The sequence below is a fragment of the Hemitrygon akajei genome, chromosome 31 (genome assembly GCF_048418815.1).
Source record: "Hemitrygon akajei chromosome 31, sHemAka1.3, whole genome shotgun sequence".
NCBI lineage: Eukaryota > Metazoa > Chordata > Chondrichthyes > Myliobatiformes > Dasyatidae > Hemitrygon > Hemitrygon akajei.
Window position 1 is genome coordinate 16,052,580 of NC_133154.1, and position 18,945 is coordinate 16,071,524.

The window sequence follows — 18,945 nt, forward strand, 5'->3', positions numbered from 1 at the left end:
ATAATAAACCAGTCCAATTCTTCCTGCCTCGGTCACAAACCATCTAAGTAGTATTGTGAATTCATCTCCATATGAGTGTCATGAAGTTGCTGTGTCAGTACATTAATTGCATAGCAAACTCACAACAAACATTAAGTCTGATCGTTTATAACACTATTAATGAGTAATTTTCTCTTATTCAGAAAGTTGATGATTATAATGATGGAGTTCCTGCATGAAATGACCATTTTTAAAATTACATTTGAAAAGCTACGAAATTGCAGATGCTGGAAATCTGCAAGATTCGAAGTGCATTTACTATCAGAGCACGTATGCAGCATACAGCCCTGAAATTTGTCTTCTTCACAGACAGCCACGAAACAAAGAACCACGGATCAACCACTCAAAGAAAAAAGAACAACTCCCCCCTGCCACGTGTAAAGAGCAACATAGAAAACTAGTGAAAGCACTGAGTACAAAACACAAAATCAAAAGGCATATTTCAGTTCAGTTCAGCTCAGTGTTGGTTATCTGCACTTCATCCCGATTCAAAAATCACCCAGAAGAAGTAATGGAGTGACCAGAACTAGAGCACATTATAAACCTGAAATAGGGTCCAAGTCTCTGGCAATTAAACCTTGCTCTGGCCCCACTCTCCAGAGCGGTGACTCAAATGCAAGGACCTTCCTGGAGAGCAGCGAGTGAGAGGGAGGGGGAGACCTTCACATGCAGAAAAACAAACTAAACTGTTGCAGATACTTAGGAGGTCAGGCAGGACCTGTAGAGGGAGAACATGAGTCAGTGAGCTGAATGTTCTGGACAGTAGTGAATAATGTGCTCGGAGGTGCTTCGTCGATGAAGCAGTGCTTCCCCTATCAAGGGAGGTCAATGACTTGAAATATTAGCTGTGTTACTCTCTCCACGGATGCTGCCTGACCTGTTGAGTGTTTCCAGTATTTCCTACTTTTTTAACATTTTCACCATCAGCCATGTTTTTATGCTTTTCAATTACTTTTGATTTGGCTGCCACCTCTTGAAAATCCCTGCTCGTCTCTCCCTTTGCTTCCTTTCCCTTGTTGTTCTGATAAAGAAATCTTTGAAATAAAACATCAGCTCTCCTTCTCTCTCACATCAAGCACTCTATAAGAAAGCAGCATCTATCATCAAGGACCCCCAATCATCCAGGTCATGCCCTCTCATTACCACCATGGGGCAGGAGATACAGGAGCAACACAATCAGATTCAGGAACAGTTATTACCTTACAACCGTCAGGCTCCTGAAGCAGAGTGGATAACATCACTCATCACAACTCTGAACTGATTCTACAACCTACAGAATCACTCTCACAGTCTCTTTTACAACATGTTCTCAGTATTTTTCTCTGCACTATCTGTCTTCTGAAGCATACTGATTGCATGATTGGCCGCTGTAAATCACTCCTAACGTGAGTGGTAGAATCTGGGAAGAGATGATAATCATGTGAGAGGATAAATAATGTAAATAGTGGAGGATTTCTGTAAATGGGTGGTTGATGGTCAGTGGGCTGACCGGCCCTTTTCCGTGTTGTATATAACTCTGACCACATCTGTCGCTAGTGTGAAATATCCATTGCCCTCATTCAGGATTCTAAAATTTGTTTTTATTTATTATTTATTCAGAGAAGCAGCGTGGAACACGCCCTTCCAACCTAATGATCTGCACTGCCCAGCAAACCACCTATTTAATTGGCCTAATCACAGGACAATTTACAATGATCGATTAACCTACTAACTGGTATGTCTTCGGGAGGAAACTGGAGCACCTGGAGGAAATCCACGCATTTCACGGGGAGAACGTACGAACTTCTTACAGATGGTGCTGGAATTGAACTCTGAACTCAGGAACGCCCCCAGCTGTAACGCTAGTTGCTGTGCTGCCAAGGCTCCCACATATCCAGCAAGTTATAAGGCAAACGGAAAAGAATTTGAGTTGAAATACAAAAAGAAATTCCATCTCATGAGGCACACCACGAGACATTCTGGGTCATTACGACCAGCTCATTCTGTCCTGGTTTCTGTGATGTCTAATCTCCTTCCAATTAAACACACAGCTCATTTTTATACTTCTTAATTTCTTCAGCCTCAGCTGTTTCCCTGGGCGGAATAAATCCCACTTATTTGTGGGAGGCAGTCAGAGACAGATATTTTCTTTTAAATCATATTTTCCAAATGACACATTGGAAAAGCTGGTGAAGGGAAAAAAGCAGAATCCTTAGCTTTATAAACAGAGTATAATGCAAGGAAGGTATATCGGATTTCCGTATGCATCTCTCGGATCAGCAATGGATCCAGTTCTGATCCCCACACTTGAGGAACTCTTGGAGAGAGTGCAGAGGAGATTTGCCAGATCGGTGGCTTAACGATAGAGAGATTAGAGCAGTTTGTATCATTCTGCTAAAGGAAGGTATAATAGAGCCGAACAAAATTATAAATGGACTTTATAGAATAATGACAATAAACTATCCAAAGAAAAGCAAATAAACTTAAGGAGAACTAACAAGAGAAAATCTGCAGATGCCAGAAATCCAAGCAACACACACAAAATGCTGGAGGAACTCAGCAGGCCAGGCAGCATCTAGGGGAAAAAGTACAGTCGATGTTTTGGGCCGCGACCTTCGGCAGGACTGGTTGCATCACTGTCTGGTATGTTGTGGATGGGTGGCATTAGACAGGATCAGGAAAAAAGCTGCAGAAGGTTGTAAACTCAGCCAGCGGCATCATGGGCACTAGCCTCCCCAGCATTGAGGACATCTTCAATTAAAGATCTAGGCGGCATCTATCATTAAAGACCCCCCCCCCCCCCATCACCACAGGCATGCCCTTGTCTCATTGCTACCATGGAAGGGGAGACACAGGAGCCTGAAGGCACTGTTCAGTGTTTCAGGAACAGCCCCTTCCTCTCTGCCATCAGGTTTCTGAATGGACAATGAACCTATGAACCCTACCCCACAATTTTTTCTCTCTCGTTCAATTCTGATTATTTTTATATATACCTTTTATTGTAATTAATAGTTTTTATTGCCACATATTGCCATGTACTGCTGCTAGACAGCAAACTTCACGACATATGCCAGTGATATTAAACCTGATTCTCATTCTAATTGGCAAACGAAACAAAAGGCAGACGAGGGATTGTCGGGTAGTGTGCAAATGGTGCTGGACAGGGATTCAGAAGTCACACCCAGTGGGAATTTGTATGAAGAGCCAGCATTATGTCAAGGGGATGAAATGTCCCTTTCTACAAGCTCTGGTCAGCCTATAGCAGAAACTGAGAACTGGGACTCTCTATGCCTCACAGATATATGTACTTTGTTAAATGGCGAGCTTCTTACTTCTGTTGCTCGGCACTGATAACACATGTTCTTGCTGGTGGCAAAACCAGTTTCCTCCAGATAGCTGTCGCTATCAGATTAAACCCTCCCCTAACAGGCTGCAGAGAACTGGGGGAGAGATTAAAACCAAAATAATGAAATAAAGACTCCATCCTGGAATGTAGCCACGAGCCGTAACATTTACAGCAGTAATTTGTGGCTCCCTAAAGACTGGGGTGATTAAAATGCATTGGACAGAGCCCAGTGAGGTTATTAATGCTGCAATGCAGTTTTAACGCCAAGCCCATATTGTCTCAACATCCAACCATGAAGAGATGAGGGAGGAGCCGATGGACTGGGGGAGGAGCTAATGGACCAGGAGGGAGGGGCTAATGGACCAGGGGAGGAGCTAATAGACCAGGGTGGAGGAGCTCAAAGGCCAGGGGAAGGAGCTAACAGGCTGGGGAGAGGAGCTAATATATCAGGAGTAGGAGCTAATAGACCAGGGGGAGGAGCTAATGGACCAGGAGGGAGGAGCTCAGAGGCCAGGGGGAGGAGCTGATGAATCAGGGGAAGGAGCTGATGGATCAGGAGGGAGGAGTTGATGGGCCAGGAGATCCAGTCTGGTTTATAAACACCAGTGCTCCGATTCCTTCATCTCTACATATCTCGCAAGGCCCAACTGCCCCAAAATTAGCATGCAAGGAGCCCCCACCTATCCACCCTGTCCCATTACCAATTGGTGTCTGTGCAAGCAGCAGGAGGGAGGGTGCTGGGGGAAGGGGCAGCACAGATGATGGTGGAGGAATCCTCAGAAGCTCTATCTACAAAAGCCCCTGCCACTCCGGCTCCTGCCCAATGGGTCCACTGCACCACACATGTCTTCCTCAAAGCTACTGTGTCCAGCACTGTCTGAAAAACATCCCACTCTGCTGCCTTACTTAGATGCCCTTCAAATGTCTCCGAGTGATAGGACGCCACCGAGAGGGAGCGGAGGAGGGAATCACACATTCCTTCTATGCTGGGGTGAAGACACTTCTCTGAATCCACAGAATATAAACAAATGTTGTTGCACAGTGAGTCACTAACAGTTCCTGTATCAGAGCACAGGAACAGCAACTTCTTCACACTGCGGGGGGGGGGGGGGGTATATGGAACGAGCTGCCAGAGGAGGGGTTTGAGGCAGGCACAATGGAATGATTTAAGAAACACTTGCACGGGTACGTGGAGGGGTGAGGCTTAGAGGGATATGGGCCAAATGCAGAAAATTGGGACAAGCTGGCTGGGTACTGTGATCGTGAAGGACCTGAATCGTGTATTTCTCTATGATTCTAGGAGGAGGACTTTTGGCCCATCTAGTCTATGCCAGCTCAAGATAAAACAACCCTGTTAGTCCCACTCTCCTTCAGCCTTGCAAATAGTGCTTATAACATCATTTTGAATTAACAAGAGGCATTGAATTCCAAATCATAAATACATCCCAAGTTAACATTTTCCTTGTACTCCCGTCAAAGCTTTGCCTACAGCTTCCCCATCCAAATCTGGAAAGGAAATTTTCATTCTGAGAACCATTCAAGCAAGTCTTCTCTGTACCCAGATTCCACAGTCTTACCACTTGGACATAATACTCCAATTGCGGCCGAATCGGAATCAGAATCAGAATTTTATATATATATATATATATACATGAAATAGTTAAGTTAAAGTAAGTAGTGCACAGAAACAGAAATAAAAAGGTAGTGAGGTAGTGTTCATGGGTTCAATGTCCATTCAGAAATCTGATGGCAGAGGGGAAGAAGCTGGTGGGAGTCCTTAATGATGGATGCTGCCTTCCTAAGGCACCGCTCCTTGTAGATGTCCTGGATACTAGGGAGGATAGTACCCATGATGGAGCTGAAGAACTGTACGAGTTTCTGCAACTTATTTCAAACTTGTGCAGTAGCGGTCCCCCCCCCCCCCCCCATACCAGATGCCGACGCATCCAGTCAGAATGCCATTCATACCCTCCCAGTCTGTTTCTGGAGCCTGGAAGTCCCAGTTTCTGAACCAGCTGCTCACTCACTGCGTTCTGCCCATTTACCCAGTTCCCTTTGTTTGGTGCAACCTTTAGAACTGCAGTGTCTCTCCCTATTCTCAGTGCCGAACTCTATCAGATTATCCAGCTACAGTAAATCTCATGGGCCACATCTGCCCATCTACACCTCCTCTCGTGCTTTCACCACTCTCCTCACTGATCACTTCCAAATCTTGTCAGCTGTAGATTTGGAAGCTTTGCCCTTCAGCTGAAGTCTAAGCCATTAATGTTAAGTGTATCCTTCAGGCACCCCACTTCCAGTCTGAAACTCATTAATCTCTTCTACTATTCCCCACTCCGACCTGTCACCACCTCTTACCTCCCCCTGGGTCCCCTCCTCCTTCCCTTTCTCCAATGGTCCACTCTCCTCTCCTATCAATTCCTTCTTCTCCAGCCCTTTACCTTTCCCCCCACCACCTTCTAGCAAGCCTCCTTCCCCTCCCCCCACCTCTTTATTCTGGCCTCTTCCCCCTTCCTTATCAGTCCTGAACAAGGGTCTTGGCCCGAAATGTTGACTGTCTATTCATTTCCATGGATGCTGCCTGATTTGCTGAGTTCCTCCAGCATTTTGTGTGTGTTGCTTTGGATTTCCAGCCTCTGAACACTTTCTCCTGTTTAACAGCTGCTTTCTGCGCTAGGGTGGTTTCTCATCCATATTGCTTCTGAAACTTTAATTTGACATGCAGCTTTGCTAACTAGCCTTCTGAGGTGATGCTTTATCAAATACCTTTTGAAAATCTATAGGCAGCATCCACTCCATTCTCTTCATCAACCTTACCATAAAATTTCATCATTCACAATTCCCCTTCAGCCATTACACGCTGCCTCACTTTCATTCACTCCAACTTTGCCAAATTTTTCTCTGACCATAATCCCTAAAAACGTTCTCACCGCTGATATTAAACCGTTTCTGCCTGGCACATTCTTGCACCATTTTGGAACAGCAAAGGAATATTTGCTGTCTATTAATGTCTGTCTCAGATTTACAACTGGTTTTTAAACTTACCACAAATGAACCCTCCCCTCTTCTTTTAACCACTTCTAATGATTTAGACACCACAATAAGGCCACTCTTTATAAGTTAGTAAGTTAAAGTCTGTCCCGAGCCTTATAGGCTCATCAGGCTGGTGCTGATGCTGGTTTCCGTGGCGTGAAGCGACTGACAGTTCGAGACGCCCCCCACCCCAGATAGGATGCCAGTCTATCACGAGGTCCCCCAGCATTTTGCCAGTACCCGTTTTCAACTGGGTGGACTGGAGCAGTGTGTGGTTAAATGCCTTGCTCAAGGACACAACACACTGCCTCGGCTGGGGTTCGAACTCACGACCTTCAGATCGCTAGTCCAACGCCTTAACCACTTGGCCACGCACTACAAATCAAAGAGTACCATGGACCAATACCATTAAGCAAGGGATCTGTGGACCCCTGGCTGACCAGTTGCCTGGCACATAAATCACGGGGGACACCGAAGAGATCTTACAATTGCTCCAACCTGCGTTGCTGCCCAAACAAACGTTCCACCTCCTCGCGGCCGGGGCTCCGCGTCCGCGTCCTCTGCCCCAGTTGTTTACAGTCCTGCTCCAGCTTCTCTCGGCCGATGATCCTCTTGGGCTTTGGGATGTCCGCCAGTGCTGTGTAGTCCCTGCGGAGGAGCCTGGACTCCGAGTTGCCCACGGCGGAGGCTGTGCCCCCGCTCGACTCCGACTCAAAGGAGCTCTGGGACGAGGTCAGCCGGCCGAGGCTGAGCAGCCCTCCTCCTCCTCCTGCAGTGCGGCGCCCGTCGGGGGGCTGGCTGTGGACAGAGTCTGACTTTGCTCGCTCCAAGGAGAAATACCCACTTTCCACCCGAGGCCTGTGGCCAGCCACTCGCTCAGCGCTCACCAGCTCCGGGCCTGCTGGAGATGAGAACACAGTCAGACTGGCCGTCCATCTCCCTTCAAACACCAGACACATTGCCAGATCCAGCTTGCGGAACCACCATCATGGCTTTACCCCTCCACACCCAGCTCTGTAACCTCTTCCAAGGTGTCAGTGCTCTGGCCTCCACCCCCCCCCCCCCCCAGTTTTAAAGGCTCTGCCTTTGGTTCCCTGACTACAGGCTGTGGAGTTCTCCAAATCTCACTCCCCTTTAACAATATACTACGGATGAGTAAGCCGTATCGGGGATGTGGGAGGAATTTAGGGAACCTGGGAGCAACCTACACAGTCAGAGAGAGAATATGCAAACTACACAGAGAAGACACTTAAGGTCAGGATCGGATCTGGGTCTCTGGGTCTGTGACGCAGCGGCTCGACCAAATGAGCCACTGTCACGTCCCCAAAATGTAAATGGCGGCACAGTTTGACAAGTTCTGCCTGCCATTCAGGGCACTTCAGGTCGGCTCTCAAGCTCGGCGCTTTCGAGTGTGGGCAGCCACCAGAGTCGCTACAGACCGCTGGCTGTGCAAATGGTCACATGGTGTCTAAGGAAATTCAGGAGGCACCAACTCAGAGGCTTTACTGTTGAGGGTGATCACACCTTCAGAAAGTATGTCTTAGGTCACATCCATGGTGTCGTAGGGAAAAAGAGGATTGGAAAAGTCAATGTGGGGTGAAGTGAAAAATCCCCAAATCTCTTTGGATTTCCATTGCATTCATGTTTTGACCATTTAGAAAGTAGCCTGGTCAATGCAAATAACCTCATAATTGTCTACTTGGATATCTATTTGCCCCATTGGCAGATGGGGTTCAACCCGGAGAAATGTGAGGTGGTACACTTTGGAAGGACAAACTCCAAGGCAGAGTACAAAGTAAACAGCAGGATATGTGGAAGTGTGGAGGAGCAGAGGGATCTGGGGGTACATGTCCACAGATCCCTGAAAGTTGCCTCACAGGTAGATAGGGTAGTTAAGAAAACTTATGGAGTGTTAGCTTTCATAAGTCGAGGGATAGAGTTTAAGAGTCGCGGGGTAATGATGCAGCTCTATAAAATCCTGGTTAGGCCACACTTGGAGTACTGTGTCCAGTTCTGGTCGCCTCACTATAGGAAGGACGTGGAAGCATTGGAAAGGGTACAGAGGAGATCTGCCAGGATGCTGCCTGGTTTAGAGAGTATGCATTATGGTCAGAGAGTAAGGGAGCTAGGGCTTTACTCTCTGGAGAGAAGGAGGATGAGAGGAGACATGATAGAGATATACAAAATATTAAGAGGAATAGGTAGAGTGGACAGCCAGCGCCTCTTCCCCAGGGCAACACTGCTCAATACAAGAGGACATGGCTTTAAGGTAAGGGGTGGAAAGTTCAAGGGGAATATTAGAGGAAGGTTTTTTACTCAGAGAGTGGTTGGTGTGTGGAATGCACTGCCTGAGTCAGTGGTGGAGGCAGATACACTAGTGAAGTTTAAGAGACTACTAGACAGGTATATGGAGGAATTTAAGGTGGGGGGATATATGGGAGGCAGGGTTTAAGGGTCGGCACAACATTGTGGACCGAAGGGCCTGTACTGTGCTGTACTATTCTATGTTCTATGTTTCCCAGTCTCTCAATCACATTCTCTTTGGAATCTGCACTGTGTACTGCTCACCGATTTTTAGAATGTAGATCGTGGGACTGCTGAGTTTCCGGCCCATCATCAGAACCGTGCGTTATTACAGTGAACAGTGCGGTCTCAGCATAGAGTCTCAGAGAGCACATTGTCCCATCCTGCCAACATCCCTGCCCATCATCTCCTGTTGGCCAGGTCACCAACTTGCCTTCAATTCTGTGGAGTGAAAGTGAGGAAGGACCACGGAAGGGAAACTATTCTGAAGAGTTGGGGGCCTAATAACAGTGTGTGGAACAGTGGGAGGCACCGGTTTCAATCGAAGACAGGAGGGCATGAAGAAGAACTTGTCCTGAAGTTTGAGGAACCAGAGAAGATTCTGACGGAAGCCCAGATATAAAAGCAGCAAGAGAGGGTATATAAATTGCCCAGAATTGAGCAATAGAGTGTGATTGGCTAGAATATCCTAATTGTGAAGTGGATGGAGTTGGGATTCAAGGAATTATTCCAACCTAAATGAAATCCCGCTTGGATGAACCTTTTCATCTGTAAGAGACAAGGTTACTTTGTCATTACCCCGTGAGCCCACTGGGTTCATTCGGCTGTGCGACTGGGCCCACGTTGGATTCTCAGTGTGCAGGTCCCTACTCCGGCTCTCTCCCTGCAGCGTGGAGACATTAGACCCCGGTGTCCACTCTCCTCTGAACAGGTGGCCCCTGGATCCCGCCGTGCTGGATAACTCCGAGATCTGTGAAGTTAGGAAAAATAAACTGTTAAAGGCAGCGATGGCTCCCCTTGGTCCAGGTGGTGGGGGCTGGAATGCTGCTTACCCGAGAGGATGAGTCCGCTGACCATTTCCTGCTGATGTGACTGGTCAATGGATTGTGCATTCTCGAGTCCACCTGCCAGCTTCAAAGCAAAAGCCAAGATCAGTCACAGCTACAGGAGGAAACCATTCAGCCCTTCTTCAGCAACACACACAAAACGCTGGAGGAACTCGGCAGAATCCATTTCACCGCCCAGTTCCACCAGTTAATCTCTCCCTCAATGCTTTTGGTGCATAACCCTGGCACCATGAGCTGCCAAAACACCATTGAACTTGGAATGAAAACCTAACTGGCCTTTTAAGGAAAAGGAGTTCTACACTCTGCAACTCTTCATGCGAAGATTACATTGTGGCTCACACAAAACGCTGGAGGAACTCAGCAGGTCAGGCAGCATCTGTGGAAGAGAGTGAACAGTCAACATTTCGGGGCCGAGACCCTTCATCAATCCTGAAACATCAACTGTTTACTCTTTTCCATAGATGCTGCCTGACCTTTACAGTTTTGGGCCCTACATCTCAGAAGGGATGTGTTGTCATTGGGGAGAGTCCAGAGGAGGTTCACAAAGATGATTCCAGGAATGAAGGGGTTAACATATAAGGAGCATTTGGCAGCTTTGGGCCTGTAGTCACTGGAATTTAGAAGAATGCAGGGGGGGAATCTCATTGAAACCTACCAAATGTTGAAAGGACTAGATAGGGTGGATGTGGAGAGGATGTTTCCTGTGGAGGGGTTATCCAGAACTTGAGGGCACAGCCTCAGAACTGTGGGGCAACCTTTTAGAACAGAGGTAAGGAGGAACTTTTTTAGCCAGAGAGTAGTAAATCTGTGGAATGCTCCGCCACAGACTACAGTGGAGGCTTAGTCCGTGGGTATATTTAAGGCGGAAATTGATAGCTTCCTGATCGGTCAGGGCATCAAAGGATATGGCGAGAAGGCAGGTCTATGGGGTTGAGTGGGATCCAGGATCAGCCATGATGGAATGGCAGAGCAGACTCGATGGGCTGAATGGCCCAATTCTGCTCCTTTGATGGTCTTACGGACCTGCTGAGTTCCTCTAGCATTTTGCTTGGGATTTCCAGAATCAGCAGATTTTTTTTTTGTGTTTGCATTTCTTCTGCAGCCTCCCTCTTGCTTTAATACTTCTCCAACCTCAGAAAGACGCCCTGTATATTAATTCATTATACCCTATTGCTGTTACTTTAGCCCATTCTCCAATCTTCTCATGCCAGATTCATGCAACCTACCCGTGGCCTGATATTGGTGAAGACTTTTGCTGCCTGTGAACTGGTATCTAGAAGTAAATACAGAACACCCAATTACCTTAACCAAGGCTCTGATCATCCATGACATTATCTGTATTCCAACCACCTCAAGACAAAACCTCATATTCCAACAGTCTTTTTCTTGGTGAGACAGTTTTCATTGAATTCCCAAATATCTTTCTTCCTTTGATGGTTCACAACTCCGCATTGGAAAATATCTTCCTTGGCACCAAAGTGAACCATCTCACAATTCCTTATATTGAACTCCATTTGGCTTACTTGCTCTATCTGCCACTTTGTAATATTCTGCTCCAACTTGTGAATAATAGTTGAGCTGTCCCAAGTGTCCCAGTGTTAGCATTGAGGAAGAGTGATCCAATTATCCCACTGCCTTGATTTCTCTCTTAACATATCACTGCACCTTTGCAAAATTTTATCCAGTTCCAATGCAGCACAGTAACACAGCTGGAAGAGCTGCTAGCTCACAACTGTAGCCACCCAGGTTCACTGCTGTCTGTGTGGAGCCTACACGTTCTGCAATCACATGGGTTGTCTGCAGAGCTCCAGTTTCTTCCCACAGATATACTACTTTGACTACTTTTTACTTTTACTATTGAAAAGTAGGCTTTTACTGCTGAAAATTGTCCCTAGACTGAGGGAGCCCCTTGGCCAGATCTAGGAATGTAACGATTACCCTGAAGCCTGGGTTCACTCCTGACCTCTGCCACTCGGTGTGGAGTTTGTATGTTCTCCATGTGACCACACAAGTTTTCCGAGTACTCCGGTTTCCTCCCACATCCGAAAGACAGGTTTATTCATTCATTATGAGCCATGTCATATGACATGAGCAATCATCGTCTTTCCATGACCATTATTATTCTTGGCAAATTTTCTACAGAAGTGGTTTGCCATTGTCTCCTTCTGGGCAGTGCCTTTACAAGGCAAGTGACCCCCAACCATTATCAATGCTCTTCAGAGATTGCCTGCCTGGCGTCAGTGGTCGCATAACCAGGACTTGTGATATGCACCAGCTTCTCATACGACCACCAATTAGCTGCTCCCATGACTTCATGTGGCCCTGATCAGGGACTAAGCAGGCGCTACACCTTGCCCAAGGGTGGCCTGCAGGCCAGTGGAGGAAAGGAGTGCCTTATACCGCCTTTGGCAGAGACGAATCTCCACCCCGCCACCCAAAAGATTGGTAAGTTGGTTTATTATTATCACTGGTACTGAGATACAGTTAAAAATCATTATTTTGAATAACATCCATATACAGTCGGCCCTCCTTATCCACGGGTTCCGCATGCGCAGATTCAACCAACTGCGGATCAGGAAAACCGGGAAGTTGAGCATTGTTCACCTCGCGTCTCGTTCGTTCGCTACTTGTGTTGTGAGCGAGAGGAAGGAGTTTAAGGCTAGTAAGGGATGGCTGGCTGGCTATGTAAAGCGCTACAGCCTCAAGAACTTAAAGATCACGGGAGAATCGGGATCGGCTGATGCCGAGGTGGCATCAGGGTTCCCAGAAGAGCTACAATGGTTGTGTCTGTACTGAACATGTACATGACTTTTTTTTGTCATTATTCCCTAATCAATACAGTATAACAACTACTTACATAGCATCTACATTGTATTAGGTATTACAAGTAATCTAGAGATGTTTTGAAGTATACGGGATGATGTGCATAGGTTATATGCAAATACTATGCCATTTTATATAAGGGACAAGCATCTGCGGGGGGTCCCGGAACCAATTCCCCACAGATAAGGAGGGCCGACTGTACTACATATCAGTTGATTATATTAGTATATTGAAGAAATACAAGGGAAAATAGTAACAGATTGCAAAATGAAGCATCACAGTAAGCGAGAAAGTACAATGCAGGCAGGCAACAAGATACAAGGTCATAACAAGGTACATTGTGAGATCAAGATCCCATTTTATCATACTTGGGGACTGTTCAATAGTCTTATAACAGTGAGACAGAAGCGGTCTTGAGCCTGGTGGTATGTGCTTTCAGGTGGTATGTATTGCCTGATGGGAGGGGGAAAAGGGGGAATGCCCAGGGTGGGTGGGGTCTTTGTTTCTGCAGGCTCCTTTACTGAAGAGCCTATGACGGGCTGATCTATGACCACAACCTTCTGCAGCCTTGAACAGAGCAGTTGCCATACCAGGCCACGGTGTAACCGGATAGGATGCCTTAGAACATAGAACAGTACAGCACAGGAACAGGCCCTTCAGCCCACGATGTTACTAACTAAACTAACCCCTTCCAGCTACATAATGTCCATATCCTTCCATTTTCCTCACACTCATGTGTCTATCTAAATGCCTCTTACAAGTCCCTAATGTATCTACCTCTATCACCACTCTAGGCAGCAAATTTCAGGCACCTGCCACTCCCTGTGCAAAAAACTTGCCCCTACACCTCCTTCGAAATCACTCCTTCTCACCTTAAATGCATGCTCTCTGGTACTAGACACTTTAACCCTGGAAAAGATACTGTCTATCTACTCTATCTTTGCCTCTCATAATCTTATAAACCTCTATCAGATCTCCCCTCGGCCTCTGGCAATCAAGAGAAAACAACTCAAGTTTGTCCAGCCTCTCGTGATAGCATATGCCCTCTAAACTAGGCAGCATCCTGGTAAACCTCTTCTGCACCCTCTCCAGAGCCTCGACATCCTTCCTGTAGTGGGGCAACCAGAACCGTATGCAGCCTAACTAGTTTTATAAAGCTGCAACAAAAACTTTTGGCTTTTGAACTCAATATCTCAACTAGTAAAAGGCAAGCATGCCATATGCCTCCTTAACCACCCTATCAATCTGTGTATCCTCTTTCAGGGAGCTATGAACTTGGACCGCAAGATCTCCCTGCTCATCAACACTGTTAAGGATCTTGCCTTTAACAATGTACTGTTTCTTTTCATGTGACCTGCCAAGGTGCAACACTTCACATTTAGCCAGGTTAAGTTCCATCTGCCATTTCTCTGCCTACATCTGCAACTGATCTATATCCCATTGTATTATCTGCCAGTCTTCTACACTATCCACACCACCACCAATCTTAACATTATCTGCAAACTTACTTACCCATCCAGGTCATTTATATACATCACAAACAGCAGAGGTCCCAGTATGGATCCCTGTGGAACACCAATAATCATAGACCTCCAGCTAGAATAAGTCCCTTTGACCACTACCTTCTGTCTTCTATGGGAAAGCCAGTTCTGAACCCAAATGGACAATTCACTATAAATCCCATGCATCTTAATCTAACAGGGGGACGTTGTCAAACACACTACTAAATCCATATAGTCAACATCGACAGCTCTACCCACAACAATCACTCTCATCACCTTGTCGAAAAACTCAATCAGTAATCAGTTAGTAAGACACGACTTACCCCGTACAAAGCCTGGCTCTCCCTAATCAGGCCACGCTTTCCCAAATGCTCGTAAGTCCATTCCCTAAGAATTCTCGCCAGTAACTTCCCTACCACTAACATGAGACTCACTGTTCTGCAGTTTCCAGGATCATCCCTGGTTTCCTACTATTGGAACAACATTAGCTACTCACCAGTCCTCCGTGACCTTGTCTATAGCTAGAAAGGACACAAAGACATCGGTCAAGACCTGGGTGATCTCTCTCAATAACCTGGAGTTTATTCCATCAGGCTTTGGGGACAACGTTCTTTAAGAGACCCATCACAACCTCCTCCTTTACATCAAGATGCCCTAGCATCTCAATACGCTTGGCACTGATTTCCCTGTCCTCCAGGTCATTCTCTGTAGTAAAGTAATCATTAAGGATCTCACCCACACCCTCCACATCCAAGCAAATGTCCCCCCCTTTATCCTTGAGTAGTCCCACTCTCTTGCTCCTGATGTATGCATAGAATACCTTGGGATTCCCTTTAATCCTACTTTCCAAGTATTTTTCATGGCCCTTCTTGGTTTTCCCAATTCTTTTCTTGAATTCTTTCCCAGCTTCTTTATAATCCTCAAAGGCTCTGATTGGTTCTAGCTACCTAAGCCTTACATACTTTTCCTTGGAATTGGCCCAAAAACAGATATTCTCAATTAACTCTCCCTAATTCCTGCCTAATGCTCTCCTAATTTGCCCTGTTCCAATTTAATACTCTCCCACAAGGTCTGAACTTATCCTTATCTATATTTCAAAAGCTGTGGTCACTGTTCCCTAACTACTTGCCTACTGAAAGATTGGTCACCTGGCCAGGCTCATTACCCAACACCAGGTCCAATACTGCTCCTTCTCTTGCTGGATTACCTATGTACAGAATTAAGAAAGCCTCCTGGATGCACCTAACAAATTCTGCCCCATTTAAGCCTCTTGAACTCAGAAAGTCCCAGTTTATATTAGAGGTTGAAGTCCCCCATGACAACAACCCTATTGTTTTTACACCTTTCCTTAATCTGCTTGCATTGTTCCTTGTTTCATATGACTTGTTCTCCAAACCAGGCAACATCCTGGTAAATCTCCTCTGCACTCTCTCCATAGCTTCCACATCCTTCCTATAATGAGGTGATCAGGATTGAACACAATACTCTAAGTGCGGTCTCACCAGAGATTTGTAGAGTTGCAACATGACCTCTCTACTCTTGAACAATCCCCCATTAATGAAGCCTAGCATCCCATAGGCCTTCTTAACTACCTTATTAACCTGTACAGCGACCTTGAGGGATGTATGGATTTGAACCCCAAGGTCCCTTTGTTCATCCACACTCTTAAGTAAATGACCATTAAACCTGTACTCGTCTTCTGGTTTGTCCTTCCAAAATGCATCACCTCACACTTGTCTGGATTGAACTTCATCTGCCATTTTTCTGCCCAACTCTGCAGCCTTTTGTTACCTCTTCCAGTCAGGATATTGGTTCCCCTCCATTTTAGGTGCAACCGGTCCCTCTTATACAGGTCACCCCTGCCCCAGAAGAGGTTCCTATGATCCAAGAACCTGAAACCCTGCCCCTGCACCTGTTCCTTGGCCACTCATCCTATCATCCTGTTCCTTGCCCGACTAGCAATTAGCCCTGAGAGTAATTTGGAGGTTACGACCTTGGAGGTCCTGCCTCTTTCCTAATTCCTTATATTCTGCGCAGGACCTCTTTCCCCCTTTCTACCTATGTCATTGGTGCCAATGTGCATAATGACCTCTGGTTGCTCAACTCCCCCTTGAGAATATTCTGCAGCTGCCCTGAGACATCCTAGATCCTCGAACCTGGGGTGGGGTGGGGGGGACAACACACCATCCTGGCATCTCATTCATGGCCACAGAATCTCCCGTCTGTCACCCTAACTATCAAGTCTCCTATTGCTATCACTCTGCCTGACATTGCCCTTCCTTGTTGAGTTTCAAAGCCCACCACAGTGCCACTGTCCTGGCTAAGCAGTATCCAAAGGGTATACTTGTTGCTGAGGGGAATGGCCACAGGGAAACCTGCACTGACTGTTTACCCCCTTTACTTCCTCTGGTGCTCATCCTACTGCTATTTGAAGCCTTTACTCAGAGTGTGAACACCTCAGTAAAAGTTTTCAGCCTCCTGGATGGTCCTGAGAGCATCCAGCTCCAGATCTTTGACTTTGTCAGTCAGAAGCTGAAGTTCGGTGCACTTCCCACAGATATACTCATCAGGGAGACCGTTAAGTACTCTGCAGTCCCACATCCTACAGGAGGAGCATTCCACCCTGTCTACATTTGTTATACCTTTGGCTCTAACTTCTCAGACTTAGGTTCTACAATCAAATAAATTATTCCAAGTGACTTAGTACCCTTAGTCTCCACCTGTTCTCACTGAAACCTGTTGAGCTGAGACCTCCTACTCTGACCCTGACCCACTCCAACAATGGCCACTCTTCTTAAACCTAACTTCTTTATATTGGCTCTTGCTAAACTGCTAATAACTCAAGCAACCTCCCACTCCGCAGACATGTCCTGACAGGCCCTGCTTTTTTGTTTAAACGGCACGTAAACTCCAAAAGGAACAGTCTCCAACTTTCTCCGGAGGGAGATCAGTGGGGAGGAACAAGTGGAGGTACTGTTGGAGTGGCAGGTCATGGTCAGCATCCCCTTCCGCAGCCTCCTGCAGTGTCCAACCTCAGTCACTATGTTGGGCAAGACAGACCCCGACCCGGCCCAAACACGGGGATTTGCTCGAGGATCTCACAGTGTTGGTCTCTGTGTGCCTCCTGTTTACATTTGTGTTCTCTGATTCTTTCAGGAGCCTGCGGAGAGGCCATAGATGCAGGGGACACGCCAGTGGGCTGGTGTGATGGTGAGAGTGGACCACTGCGACACAGCAGACGAAAACGGCCAAAACGATCACGACAACCCCCGCAACATTAGACAGTACAAGGGAGAAGTTACGTTCAGCCCTGGCAGTGGACAACGAGCACTGGAGTAAAGCAGAAAGTTGTACAAACATCATGGGCAGTCTGCTGACCATTACAGTTCTTTGACAGCTTGTACCACAAAGCCTACTATCGTTGGATCTGCACCTGCAGACTGCTCAGCATGCAGGTGGCTGATGAATCCCCTTCTCCATGAGCCCAGACCCTCAGTGACAACGCAAGCCCAGTGGTGGGTCCCATCACCGACTTCCAAAGTGATCCGCAAGCAAAGGAGTTCAGTGCCGCTGTCATCTTTACAACAGTCTGTGGCAGGAGCGCAAAATCATAGAGGGACAGCACAGAAATAGGCCCTTCGGCCCACAGAGTCCATGCATTCCATGCAGCTCCTACCAATCCTACACCTGTCCTATTTCACTCTCCCCATTAACTCCCCCCAGATTCTATCACTCACCCACACACCAGGGACAACTTATGGTGACCAAAAAGCAGGCAGGACGATAGTTTGGCATGGACTAGATGGGCCAAAGGGCTTGCTTCTGGGCCACCTTGCTCTCTGCCTCTACGGCCAATTAACCTACCAACTCAGACATCTTTGGGATGTGGGAGGAAGCTGGATGACGTAGAAACCCACGCAGTCGCAAAGGGAAGGAGCAAACTCCACACACCGCACTGGAGCTCAGGTTCGACCCCAGGTCTCTGGCGCTGAGAGCCAGTGGCTCTACCAGCGGCTCCACTCAGACGTGCCATCCCAGATCTCAGCTTGACCTTTGGACATCGCAATATTGCAAGTGGGTCAAAGCAGGTGAAAGCTTACAATCACCATCCATTCAAAACTGTACCGAGATGCGCCTGCAGCGTCAGTATGTGCGGGCATAATGTGTGTCAGTTCGGTAAACGGAGGTTTATTCACCTTCAGACAGCTTTCCGAGCAGTCCATGAACCCATGAACAGGCTGGTGACCCTGTGAAATTCATCATCATTATATTGGAGGCCAACTCATTGGGTACATTTAAAGCGGAGGTTAATAGGTTCCTAATTATTCAGGGCATCAAATATTACGGGGAGAAGGCAAGAGAATGGGGTTGAGAGGGAAAATAAATCTGCCATGATGGAATGAAGGACCAGACTCGATGGGCTGAATGGCCTAATTCTCCTCTGTCTTATGAATGCTAACTCACTATTTTGCTCTCTTTTTTCTCTACTTATTTATCTTATTTTGATATTTATTATTTTAAGTTTTCGTATTTTTCTTTTTATGTATTGCACTGAATTGCTACCACAAAACCACAAATTTCATGGCATACGTCAGTGAAAATGAGCCTAATTCTGACTCTGACAGCTTTTGTAGAACCATCAGGGAAGGAGGCTATTTGCTGATTGTGCTCTACAGCAAGCAGATTAGTCCCCATCTGCAGCTCTCGTTGAAAATTACTAATGCTGTCCCATATGAAAGTCTTCTGCTTTTACCTTTTGGGTAGTTAATTCTAGTCTACAACAAAGTTCAGAGTAAATTAATTACCAAGGTACATGTATGTCTTGTGGGCATACTCAATAAATCTGTAGAAT

At 46.6% G+C, this 18,945-nt stretch overlaps 1 protein-coding gene across 10 annotated transcripts in view; it reads right to left on the minus strand.

Moving 5' to 3' along the window:
• Positions 1–18,945, minus strand: part of LOC140719429 (myosin phosphatase Rho-interacting protein-like) — a 290,247-nt gene that overhangs the window by 216,395 nt on the left and 54,907 nt on the right. For 8 of the 10 annotated variants that reach the window (XM_073034091.1, XM_073034088.1, XM_073034092.1 and 5 more), the window contains exons 3-5: positions 9,754–9,832; positions 9,500–9,671; positions 6,884–7,298 (exon numbers count right to left, since the gene is read on the minus strand). In XM_073034091.1, coding sequence (XP_072890192.1) covers positions 6,884–7,298; positions 9,500–9,671; positions 9,754–9,832 — 666 coding nt within the window. The remainder of the gene's footprint in view (positions 1–6,883; positions 7,299–9,499; positions 9,672–9,753; positions 9,833–18,945) is intronic. The other 2 variants (XM_073034087.1, XM_073034090.1) reach the window with 2 other exon arrangements.